Raw genomic sequence first — 12,908 nt, 5'->3', positions numbered from 1 at the left:
GAACCACACACTGTGGATACCATATAAGAGGCTTGAATAAAGTAGCCTATTGTATGTACTGAAAGTGAGAACAGCAAAGTGAGAACTGGTTGTGATGCTGTAGGAGGGAGAAGAGGTCCAGTAAACAGACTCCCTTAATATTTTACTACAGTGGGCTAAATCAGGGTCACACAGAGTGTTTCTTTGTAGTCTTAAACAAATCTACTTTGAAACCAAACTATACAGCTCACACACATTGTTATGGGCTTCAACAAATATAGAGAGTTTAAATGTATTCAATTTTGCATTTGCATCCCAATATTACACTTTATATACATCACAGAAGACTGAAATATAACAAAACCGTTTGACATAGAAACACCAAAGATGATTAATTATGAAATTATGAAAAATGTTACACTGTGGATACCATATAATACCATTCCACCCGTGAGGCCACTAATCATTTGACTGCAGCAACAGGCTATAACGTAAAAAGTATGATGTCACCCCAAAACAGCTCCCAGAGTTCACCCCTCTTCTCTTCCTTTCTTCTTCTCCACCTCTCTTCCCTCCATCAGGCTGGAGAAGTCGAGTCAGGTGCGGACAGTGTCCAGCAGCAACCTGTTCTTCAAGGGGAGTCGTTTCCGCTACAGGTACAGTAAATTATGACAGTAAGTAGAGGGCATTGCAGATAGCCCACAGCTATGCTGGAGAGCTTCTCCCTAAGTAGGGGACCCCGGGGCCCTGTTGTAACGTCAGTCTACTTTACCTGAGCCATACACCTCACACACTAGACTAGGGGACACAGAGGGGACAGGGAGGGGGACAGGGTTGCATTCAGAGCAATGTTCCAGCATTCATTTCATCTCATTCCTTTCACATCTGTGAATGCTGAAGTGCTAGGAGCAGGGAAATAACTTGGTCTGTGAAACCTTTCAAATGACTGGTTCTAGTTACTGGAAATCTGAACTTTCTAATGGTTTAAAATAGCTACAGTTGAGTCAGTATGTTATGATGAAAGGTTGAGTTTGTGTTTCCATCTTTTGTAACATAAATAATATTGCAGTGTAGTCTGGAGACGGTGATTGGGTTAGAGAGAGTTGGGTTCACCAGGTTAATCTAATCTCAGTTCTTGTGTACTGTACTGATGCTTCTCACTGAACTGCTCTGTGTAGTGTGTGGCACCAGGGAGTCTGGGGTCTGGTGTGAGCCTGAGCTCTATTATTGTGCTTTATTGTAGTGGACGAGTGGCGAAAGAAGTGATGGAGCAGAGTGCCAAAATCAAACGAGAGCCTCCAGAAATACACAGGTAAGATCAATGCTATTCACTAGATGTCAATGTGGGCGCTATATCATCCATCTCAGATGACAAATATGGGGTGTGTGTGTGTGTGTGTGTGTGTGTGTGTGTGTGTGTGTGTGTGTGTGTGTGTGTGTGTGTGTGTGTGTGTGTGTGTGTGTGTGTGTGTGTGTGTGTGTGTGTGTGTGTGTGTGTGTGTGTGTGTTTTTCATTTGTGTGTCTCCAAAGGGCTGGCCTGGTTCCCAGTAGAAGCTGTCCGTCCATCACTCACGGGCCGCGCCTCACCAGTGTTCCACGCACCCGCCGGAGAGCCGTCCACATTTCCATCATGGAGGGTAAGTGTTTGACCTAACCCCTGACCCACTACTCCCCTCAGTCAACACTGGCACTCCATAACAATCACCACGGTCATGTTATGGGCAAAGGTGAATCATTGTCCCATAAGAGCCTTCAGGAATGTGGCCAGAAGTGACACAGCTCTATATTGTTGTCTGTATCCAAATGAACACATGTACGGTAATCTGGATAGTTGTGGAAATGGGTCGCCATGCTTTAGTTTGGGTCTGAGGTTTTAAAGGTAATCTGTGGATATTTCAATGGAGGGTGTTAAATCCAAACGTTTTTAAACGGATCAGGCCCTTGCTTCTATTTGGAAGTATTTTATGCCCCCCCCCCCCCCCCTCCCCCCAGAACACACACACATATACACACACTGTAACCTGAGCTTAGCCATGCCCCTGCTTGTGGGAGTGGAGGGCTAAGTCACAGGTGTGTGTGTCACTCAGGCTGGTCTATTTCAGTGCGAGCTATCAGCACTAGGGGGGTGTGTGAGCGAGGTGTACAGTGCCAGTACAAGGGCAGCTGGTGCAGCCGTCAGTCAGTCCACCTGCCCTGAACCCAGGGGCTGACACTGCAGCATGGGCTCAGGTGAACAGGAGCAGCAGGACTGAAGACCTCTCCTTGTCACAGCTCAGTCCCTGCCTGTCTCCCAAATACACAGTACAGTATGTACACCTGGCTATACACTCTATGCTGCTGCAGTAGAGTGGAGAGTGTGAGTGAAAGGGTCTGGTGCTGTATGTATCAGAGAGTTATGACAAGCTCTCACCTGTCAACCGTTACCCCCTGCCTGTGCTGACTGGATGTCTTACAGTAGTATTAATACCCCTGCTGAAAATAGCCAAGGCCTTCCTCTCCATGTATGTCACTGCCCTGGGTGGGGCCTGGACATGGCCAGTGCTGGTCGTCTGAATACTGCTACAGCAGGACAGTCGCTCTCGCTAGCCCTCATACTGCCAGCCAAGACTGCAGCCATTGGCCTAACACATAAAGCGAGACCAGCGCACCGCTGGGGCTCTGGGACAGGGCCCACCAGGATAGTACACAGACGTGCATGCTTTGAGCTTTTGAAGACACCACCATGGTGAAGTGTCTGATCCGCATCACCACACGGGTGAACGTCCACCTGCGGATGATCAACCACTGCTACCGGGATGTGAAGGTACGCGTACTGAGCCTAGGACCCCGGATGCTTGGCAAGGCCATGGGCGTCCTGCCCCTCTACCCTGCCCTGACTGGGCAGGAGCCTGGCAGCCTCTCCCCCCTGCCTCCCCCCATCTTGCCTGGCACCCCTGTGCCCGACGGCTGGCCCCAGTCCAGCACCCCGACAGGTAACCTCATCATCATCGCCCTCCTGGAGTGTGTTACACAGTGACCAGCATCCATGTGTGTTAATTCACTCCCACCTCATCAATGTTAACAGAATGGAAATGATACCATGCCTTTGATGCCGTTGATGTCTGATCCTCTAAATCATATGGTCCTTGGAGGCCCTTTGTGAACAGAGTCTTTGGATCTATTTCTTGACCTCTTTGAGTTTCATCGGTTCCTTTATCCATCTGCTGGTTTAGAGGAAGTCTGAGTTTATGGGTCTTCTTATTCTGGTTGTAATGGTTGAGGTACAGACTAGTGAGGTGATACTGCTTTGTTGTTGATTCGTGAAGTTATGATTTGATTTTGAATTCAGGTAAATATTCAGTTTTATATTTTTTACGATATTTTGGCCTTTGGAGGATTTTGACGAGCTTTACGCAATGTCCTCTGGAAGATATATTGTGTAATGAAATGTCTATAGGTTGCATTTTGTAATCTGCCCTGCAACCAAGCATATCCTAGGATGTACTGAAGGAGATTACCAATGAGTGAAGATGGACTCTCACTGCCACCCATTAAAGAGGCATCCTGCTTTTGCTTTTGACAGGATCTCAGCAGTCAGCATGGCTTAACAGAGCTGGCCTAATCTCTATTTTGTAATTCCTTGAGGAGGATTTTTCCGCCTATGGATGAAAAGAATACATATGAGCATTAAAGGAAAGATTCACCCATTTTGAATGTTTAATGGTTTTTGAGCATTTCTGAGTGATGTTCTATCGATTCCCGTGGTCATTTCATGTTTTCCTGTCTATCTGAGCTATTTGCCATTCAAGAAGGCAGAAATACAGCTGGAATGTTTAAAACTCATATGCCTGCTTAACAGCAATAGCTCAGATACATGAAAACATGAAATGACCCCGGGAATCGATTGAACATCACGCAGAATGGGAGATTCTTTCATTTAAAATATGCCTTATCATCAGGAGATGATACCCCTCTGCCTCTATGAAGGTGTAATATTTCTGCGGTGGCTGTCTGAGGAATGGAAGAGTCAGCGCAAGCGCAACTCTTTCTCATCCGCCGTGACGTCTGTCCTGTAGCTCGTAAAAAGAGAATATATACACTGAACAAAAATATAAACTCAACATGTGAAGTGTTGGTCCCATGTTTCATGAGCTGAAACAAAAAATCCCAGAAATGTTCCATATGCACAAAAAGCTTATTTCCCTCAAATGAGGAGTATTTTTGTCTGTAATAAAGCCAGTTTGTGGGGGAAAAGTCATTCTGATTGGCTAGGCCTGCATTCCCAGTGGGTGGGTCTGGCTGCCAAGTGGATGGGCCTATGCCATCCAAGACCAATCCATGCCCAGTCATGTGAAATCCATAGATTAGGGCCTAATGAATTTATTTCAATTGACTGATTTCCTTATATGAACTGTAACTCAGTAGAATCTTTCAAATGATTGCATGTTGCGCTTATATTATTTGTTCAGTATAGATACATTTGCATATCCTTTTGGTATAATGAAAAATGATGCATTTGCTTTTTGTAGAGTAAGCATGCAATCACTGATGAGCTAGTGTAACGATGTGCGCTGAGAGTCGGGAAGCAAGTTCAGGGAGTGTTTTAATAAATAAACAGAACATAATACAAAACAAGAAACACTAACAGCACACAGACATGAAACAGAAACAATAATAATAACACCTGGGGAAGGACCCAAAAGGAGTGACATACATTGCTCAAAAAAATAAAGGGAACACTTAAACAACACAATGTAACTCCAAGTCAATCACACTTCTGTGAAATCAAACTGTCCACTTAGGAAGCAACACTGATTGACAGTGTACATTTCACATGCTGTTGTGCAAATGGAATAGACAACAGCTGGAAATTATAGGCAATTAGCAAGACACCCCCAATAAAGGAGTGGTTCTGCAGGTGGTGACCACAGACCACTTCTCAGTTCCTATGCTTCCTGGCTGATGTTTTGGTCACTTTTGAATGCTGGCGGTGCTTTCACTCTAGTGGTAGCATGAGACGGAGTCTACAACCCACACAAGTAGCTCAGGTAGTGCAGCTCATCCAGGATGGCACATCAATGCGAGCTGTGGCAAGAAGGTTTGCTGTGTCTGTCAGCGTAGTGTCCAGAGCATGGAGGCGCTACCAGGAGACAGGCCAGTACATCAGGTGACGTGGAGGAGGCCGTAGGAGGGCAACAACCCAGCAGCAGGACCGCTACCTCCGCCTTTGTGCAAGGAGGAGCAGGAGTAGCACTGCCAGAGCCCTGCAAAATGACCTCCAGCAGGCCACAAATGTGCATGTGTCTGCTCAAATGGTCAGAAACAGACTCCATGAGGGTGGTATGAGGGCCCGACGTCCACAGGTGGGGGTTGTGCTTACAGCCCAACACCATGCAGGACGTTTGGCATTTGCCAGAGAACACCAAGATTGGCAAATTCGCCACTGGCGCCCTGTGCTCTTCACAGATGAAAGCAGGTTCACACTGAGCACATGTGACAGACGTGACAGAGTCTGGAGACGCCTTGGAGAACGTTCTGCTGCCTGCAACATCCTCCAGCATGACCGGTTTGGCGGTGGGTCAGTCATGGTGTGGGGTGGCATTTCTTTGGGGGGCCGCCAGAGGTAGCCTGACTGCCATTAGGTACCGAGATGAGATCCTCAGACCCCTTGTGAGACCATATGCTGGTGCGGTTGGCCCTGGGTTCCTCCTAATGCAAGACAATGCTAGACCTCATGTGGCTGGAGTGTGTCAGCAGTTCCTGCAAGAGGAAGGCATTGATGCTATGGACTGGCTCGCCCGTTCCCCAGACTTGAATCCAATTGAGCACATCTGGGACATCATGTCTCGTTCCATCCACCAACGCCACGTTGCACCACAGACTGTACAGGAGTTGGCGGATGCTTTAGTCCAGGTCTGGGAGGAGATCCCTCAGGAGACCATCCACCACCTCATCAGGAGCATGCCCAGGCGTTGTAGGGAGGTCATACAGGCACGTGGAGGCCACACACACTACTGAGCCTCATTTTGACTTGTTTTAAGGACATTACATCAAAGTTGGATCAGCCTGTAGTGTGGTTTTCCACTTTAATTTTGAGTGTGACTCCAAATCCAGACCTCCATGGGTTGATACATTTCATTTCCATTGATCATTTTTGTGTGATTTTGTTGTCAGCACATTCAACTATGTAAAGAAAAAAGTATTTAATAAGAATATTTCATTCATTCAGATCTAGGATGTGTTATTTTAGTGTTCCCTTTATTTTTTTGAGCAGTGTATATAGGGAAGGTAATCAGGGAGGTGATGGAGTCCAGGTGAGTCTGATGACGTGCAGGTGCGCGTAACGATGATGACAGGTGTGCGCCATAACGAGCAGCCTGGTGACCAAGAGGCCCGGAGAGGGAGCACATGTGACAGCTAGCAACCTTTAATGCATCCTAAAGCTAACTGTAGGCTACCCCAGAGACCAATACTGTGTCAATAATTATTAGGAAAACATTAAAAATCTCTTATTTGAGAATGACCAAATGCTTTATGTGGGGTGTTTATTTATAATTGCACGTATCTTATTTATATTAATTTATATGTTGTGGATTATGATATTCTCCCCCTGCTATTGTATGAACCTCACATTTTGTGGGAATTATAACTCCCTGCATATAGGTTGAAATTAGCAATACTTAGTGAGTGTTATTATTGTCTGAAAGATAAACCTACCCACTGTGATCTTCAAGGTTTATACCTGGGAGGGCTCAGCGTGCTGTGGGACTAATGAACAAGCTGCTAATCAGTATGGAGCATGTGTTTCTTGAGCTCTCTGTCACTGGACATTCCCCACTCATCAGACCTTCATCTATAATAGATCAATGGTCCAGTCCAGAGTGATGTTCATATGATCCATCATTAAGCAAATGGATTGCATTATGTTACTGTATAAACACATTGATATCCACTCACATGGTTGAAACTCAATCTCTTATTAGGTGTTAGCACTGTAGTGTTGTGTACTGGAAACCTCTCTGAGTCTGTTTCCCTCTCTCTCCACTCCCTGCCCTGGACAGGTCTGGAGTCGTTGCGTGACAGTGCCCACTCTACACCTGTGCGCTCTGTGTCCCATGGGGACTCTTTCATGCCGCGCTCCCGCAGCCTGGCCACGGACGCCAGCGAGGGCTCGGCGGTGATCTCTGACGAGGCCTACAGCCCCTCTGACAGCGTGCTGCCCACCCCTGTGGCAGAGCACAGCCTGGAGTTGGCCGTGGCACGCCAGGTCAACGGAGCCCCCTGCAGCATCAAGGAGGAGAAGGAGTCGGAGGCAGGCACCCCCTCGGTGGGGGATGCAGGCGACTTGTCAGACAGTAGAGCGACGGTTGAGGGTGCAGAGGGAGCCTCACCGCTCAGCGAAGTGGAACAGGTGAATACGTTTGTTTTAAGTGTCCTCCGTTTGCTTCTTGTGACCATTGGACTCCTCTTTGTCTTGCTCTTCCTCCTCATCGTCCTCACTGAATCCGACCTTGACGTTGCATTTTTACGTGATATCCGCCAGACCCCCGAATTTGAGCAGTTCCATTACGAATACTTTTGTCCCCTCAGGCGGTGGTTTGCCTGCAAGCTCCGCTGGGCGGGCAGTTTGCTCATTAACAAATGAGAGAGAGCATGAAGCCGTAGAGTGCGTAAGCCCATTCGGGGTTAGAGAAGACGATTAAAGCTCCGGAGAGATGGAGGGCAGCCCCGTCCCAACCATGAACCCAGCTTCTCTCATGATACTCCCGCTGACATACATGTCGGACCACTCCTGGAATCACTGTGCCAGGAGTTTCTCTCTCTCCCTCCATTTTGAGTTACTCCCCCTTTTTTCCACTTTACCGTTCGTTTGTTTTTTACAAACCCTGAAGACATTTTTTTGTTGAATTTCAGGTCATTTCAGGTATTTTATTTTTTCAAAAAATATAAACGAAAAAATAAGAAACTGAAATTAAAGAACTGAAGTATTTTTTAACAGGAGCGAGACATTTTGTTGCAACGAATGAAAGTTGCCTACATTTACTATGTATTGTTTGGAAAATAAATTGCATTTGCATAGGGGAAGAATGTGATGCAAGGATATCAGGGAAGCCACCAAGTCATCGAAATGGTTCAGAATGAAGTGAGATAAATACAGCTTTGAAAAGTGTTCAGTGAAGTAGACAGTCATGCCTTTTAAGATGAAGTAACATCCATCCCAAGCCATACATCTATAATGGTTTTCATTGATCAGAACACCTTAAATGAGGGAAGCTAGAGCGATGTGCATTGAGTCTGTCAAAGTGCAAGTGATTGAAATTGAGTAAGTCGGGATGATTACCAAATGCCTTTTATGAAGAAAAAAGTAGATGATATGAAGAAGGTTTTGAATTTGTCGGATTGTTTTAAAGTTATACTTTAGTGGAAATACAATAGGTGTATAAAGTAGAAGCTGTGAAGTTGAAATCTGTTTAAAGTTTTTATAAAGGATACAGTTAAATAAACCAGTGACCATGGTGTTTTGTGACCCCATATTGTCAGTATCTGTTAGAAGGGTTGATGATCAACTTCTTGGAAACACTCACTAGCACCAATAGGACCAGTCTAGGTAGATATGCAATACTCTTTAGGTTAAATACTTCAGTACTTTTGAATGTGTGCATTTGTTTTGTCATATTTCTTAATTTTGTTTTATGTACATTTCTTGATTATGTTAAGATCTGATGAAATTGAAGATCTGTTGAAATGTATGATTTCTTTCAGTTCCTTATCAACCTAGCTCTTAAGTTTGCGTATATTATACTATAATTAATTGTTAGTATAAGAATAACAATGATGTACTTTTTGTACAAAGTAGTTTGTTTCCTATTATATTGACAGTTTTTCCATGTATATTTTTAACAGAACTGAAATGATATTTTGTTATTGAAGATGAAATTATACTTTTTTTTAGCTCTGTTTCAAGTGAGGTCTGGCATTTATGGACATATATGAGAGGGGGTTGACTCAAAAACTGGGCTTTTATCAAGATCCACTCCGTATAGATCACACCTCTCTCACTCCACCAGCATGCACACTTTTTAGTTGTCAAGACAACTATTTCAAATGCCCACTGTAGGCCAGGAAGGCACAACAGATGGTGGAGGAACAATACATATTGTCAAAAGTAGACTGGACTACAATACCAACAGAAAACATAGTACTCCAAAGACATGTTTTCATGCCTGTAAACATCACAATAAATGCACATTGGTCAGTCGTTTTCCAGTTTGAGTGACTGTGCAGACTATTCTGTCTCATAGCTCAAGGGAGCAGTAATTCTGCTGTCATGGCTGATATTGGGTCAAATCTGTTTTCGTGGGGTTTCGTCTCTACCTCCTCTACTGTACCTGGTCCAGGTGTGAGTGTGTGTTGTGTGTCTGTATGTAGGAATGTAACACACTTCAAGCTGATAATGTGAAGTGTTGACAGATAAAAATATGGTCTTATTTTTTAAAAGTGAGATAAAAAGAGAGAGATAACGATAAAGAAAGAGAGATTGAAAGAAAGAGATTGAATGAGGTAGAGGTTCAAGGGACGTCAAAATAAATGAGCACTGATGAGTCGACCAGCCTCACATGCAAGAGGCCGGTACGAGTATAATCAAAGGGGAATGCATATTGACCATTTGGTGCTCGTGACTATTGGCTGCAGCCATTCTTGTTATGGCCTGTTATTTAACACCATGACCTCCACACAGCTGCTCCATGCTCTGATCCCCCAGCGGTGCTGTTGCCTGCTCTGCCCTGGGGAGCCCAGCCTGTTCCCATGTAACCAGAGCACTGCATCCCCTGGCCCTGAGTGTAGTCTGTCCCCCAACAGCACCCTGCTAGTTGATGTAGACCCAGCAAGGAAGACACTGCAGCATATACCAGTCAGTGCTACAGCTGGGTGTCTACTGTGGTCCTAGACATTTCAGTTCTTAACCCTCCATCAACAGTGTGGAGCCCAGACATCTGCGGTGTGAAATACCCATGTTTATGGCAGAGGTGTGCTAAAAGCAGCCCTTAGTAGAAAATCTGGTGCAGTAACAGTTACGTACCATAGAAAGGCAGAAATTCCTGAGTCAAATATGCATGCTCCTTATGCTAGTGTATTATGCATGCACTTCCAATGAACAGCACACAAAGATAGAGGATGACTTGAAAGGTTGAATTTGTCTGTACCTGGATGGGGAGTGTTGATCCCGTATGCAAGATAACGGTACTTATTTGTTATTTTATACATTCATATTTCCTATTTATAACTTGCCTAATGCTAAATACTGTAAAGGTCAACAAGACAGTTCCAGATAGTCTGTTAGTGTTACTTCTTAAAGGTCAGGGAACTGGAAGAGCAAAAAGGTCAATTGATGGTCTATGTTCGTACACATTATCAGCATTATGCAGCTTCAATGTTCTTTCCAAGCATGCAACAATTAAGGCAGCATCATTCAATAAGCAATAATCAGTCAAATTGTAAGAGCAAATGGACATAGAAATGTAAACAGAAGTCTTACACTGGACATTGTGCTGTTTTTTGCAGTGTCAAAAAACAGTTGACTGTCATTGTATACTACATGGTCAAAAGTATGTGGACATCCCTTCAAATTAGTGGATATGGCTATTTCAGCCACACCCGTTGCTGACAGGTGTGTAACATTGAGCACACAACCTTGCAATTTATTGGGAAGTGGAAACGTTTAGGAGCAACAACAGCTCAGCCGCGAAGTGGAAGGCAAGCTCACAGAACAGGACAGCCGAGTGCTGAAGCGCGTAGCGCTTAAAAATCGTTTGTCCTCGGTTGCAACACTTACTACTGAGTTCGGCGCCATTGGACTCTGGAGCAGTGGAAATGCATTCTCTGGAGTGATGAATCACACTTCACCATCTGGCAGTCCGACGGACTAATCTGGGTTTAGCAGATGCCAGGAGAACGCTACCTGCCCCAATGCATAATGCCAACTGTAAAGTTTGGTGGAGGAGAAATAATGGTCTGGGGCTGTTTTTCATGGTTCGGGGTAGGCCCCTTAGTTCCAGTGAAGGGAAATCTTAACGCTATGGCATACAATGATGTTCTAGACAATTCTGTGCTTCCAACTTTGTGGCAACAGATTGGGGAAGGTCCTTTCCTGTTTCAGCATGACAATGCCCCCGTGCACAAAGCGAGGTCCATACAGAAAAGGTTAGTCGAGATCTGTGTGGAACAACTTGACTGGCCTGTACAGAGCCCTAACCTCAACCCCATCGAACACCTTTGGGATGAATTGGAACGGCGACTGCGAGCCAGGCCTAATCGCCCAACATCAGTGCCCAACCTCACTAATGCTCTTGTGGCTGAATGGAAGCAAGTCCCCTGCAGCAATGTTCCAACATCTAGTGGAAAGCCTTCCCAGAAGAGTGGAGGCTGTTATAGCAGCAAAGAGGGGACCAACTCCATATTAATCCTCATGATTTTGGAATGAGATATTCACATACTTTTGCCATGTAGTGGATTTACATTACCAACAAATTAGAGCTCATGGTACGCACCTTTTCCTTTTTCATAAAAAACAGTAATAATGTAAAATGAAGACAATTATCATTATTCTTAGTATGTACCATATGTTTTTTTCCTTCCATTGTTAAAGCTCTTATTGGGATGTTGGTCTTCAGCATTTTGTTCAACAGTACTTCATTGTGACCGAAGGGTCTTTCCCCGTGCCTGGAAACTTTAGTCCCTAACAACTCTGCATTTTTAACAAAGGGGAAAATGAGTGAATGGACAGAGACAGATGCAGAGTACCCTCCTCATAATGTATGGACTACCCTTTAATCTCACAGGCTTAAATGGAAAACACTGTTTGCTATGTAGCTGTTAATGTAGGGTGGTGGTTACTGATCCCATGTGATGTTGTATGGTCGGCACTTACGGCAGAGTGAGTCATTTGTGTATCTGAGGGAAAGTTATGTAGTTCTGTATCCGTCTGAATCTATCTGTACAGGCACGTTGCCTCTGAAAAACCTTGAATCTGTACAGTACATTTGGTCTGGTGATGTCATGTTTACATTAGTTTATTTGATCTCTCCTGGGAACTGGCTGTAGTACTTGTTTGTCTGGTAGATGTTTCAGACTCTTGCTTGTAGTGTGTTGGGGATTTCTGTTATCTTTGGACAACTGCCCTGGTTTACATATAGTATGTTGGCAATTATTATGGAAACCACAGGCTAATAAATAACTCTGATTGGCCATTACTCTGATTAAAGGAGGTACAAGATATTCTACATATGATGGTTTGCCAATGACATGAAGATTAAATAGTCAAGTGAAAAGTACAGCTTGAAAAATAACATGCCAGCAGATGAGCTAGTTTGACTGCAAAAGGTAAATGGCATTGAGCTGTCTTTTCCTGAAGGTCCCCTTTACTCCCACAGTAATACTACTTAACAAGTATAGGGCAGACAGAGCTACAGCTATAGAGCTGAGGGAGTTAATAGAACCAGTCATTATTATGTCACCTTGTTGTAATATGCTTCCGCCCCTTCGCCAGCTCCCAAGCAAACACTCACACAGCTGTGCATATACGTGTATCATAAGTGTCTGTAGACGTGTCTTATGTATCTTTCTCTCTCCAATGAAGGTTGCTGTTTATTTACGTAATATGAATATACAAATATGTGCCAAATCCAGTTCTTGTTCAGATCCATTCTGAATCCCATGTTTAAAAAACCTTCTGTACAACACAGTATACAATATTGTTTCTCTCTGATAGTCCCTTGTAACTGGTGCCATTAAACTATTCAAATTTGAAATAAACATTGAATAAACATTTAAAAATGGGCTTCTTGTGGTTTATGGCTCTTCAATGCAAATTCACACCATTTTTTTTGAAAGCTCATATTATATAGTGCCATCTACAGGGAACATTACACATTCCATGCTTTTGGGTAAA

At 44.3% G+C, this 12,908-nt stretch overlaps 1 protein-coding gene across 3 annotated transcripts in view; it reads left to right on the top strand.

The window, feature by feature from the left end:
- frmd5a (FERM domain containing 5a) overlaps positions 1–12,796 on the top strand; it is a 129,553-nt gene extending 116,757 nt beyond the window's left edge. For 2 of the 3 annotated variants that reach the window (XM_071416805.1, XM_071416804.1), the window contains exons 11-14: positions 561–635; positions 1,223–1,291; positions 1,511–1,617; positions 7,021–12,796. In XM_071416805.1, coding sequence (XP_071272906.1) covers positions 561–635; positions 1,223–1,291; positions 1,511–1,617; positions 7,021–7,604 — 835 coding nt within the window. In that variant the 3' untranslated portion in view covers positions 7,605–12,796. The remainder of the gene's footprint in view (positions 1–560; positions 636–1,222; positions 1,292–1,510; positions 1,618–7,020) is intronic. The other variant, XM_071416806.1, reaches the window with a different exon arrangement.
- Positions 12,797–12,908: the final 112 nt, after the last annotated feature.

Source organism: Salvelinus alpinus, chromosome 9, assembly GCF_045679555.1.
Source record: "Salvelinus alpinus chromosome 9, SLU_Salpinus.1, whole genome shotgun sequence".
Taxonomy (NCBI): Eukaryota; Metazoa; Chordata; class Actinopteri; order Salmoniformes; family Salmonidae; genus Salvelinus; species Salvelinus alpinus.
The sequence above is the reverse complement of the archived record's forward strand: the minus strand, read 5'-3'. Positions and strand labels throughout refer to the sequence as shown.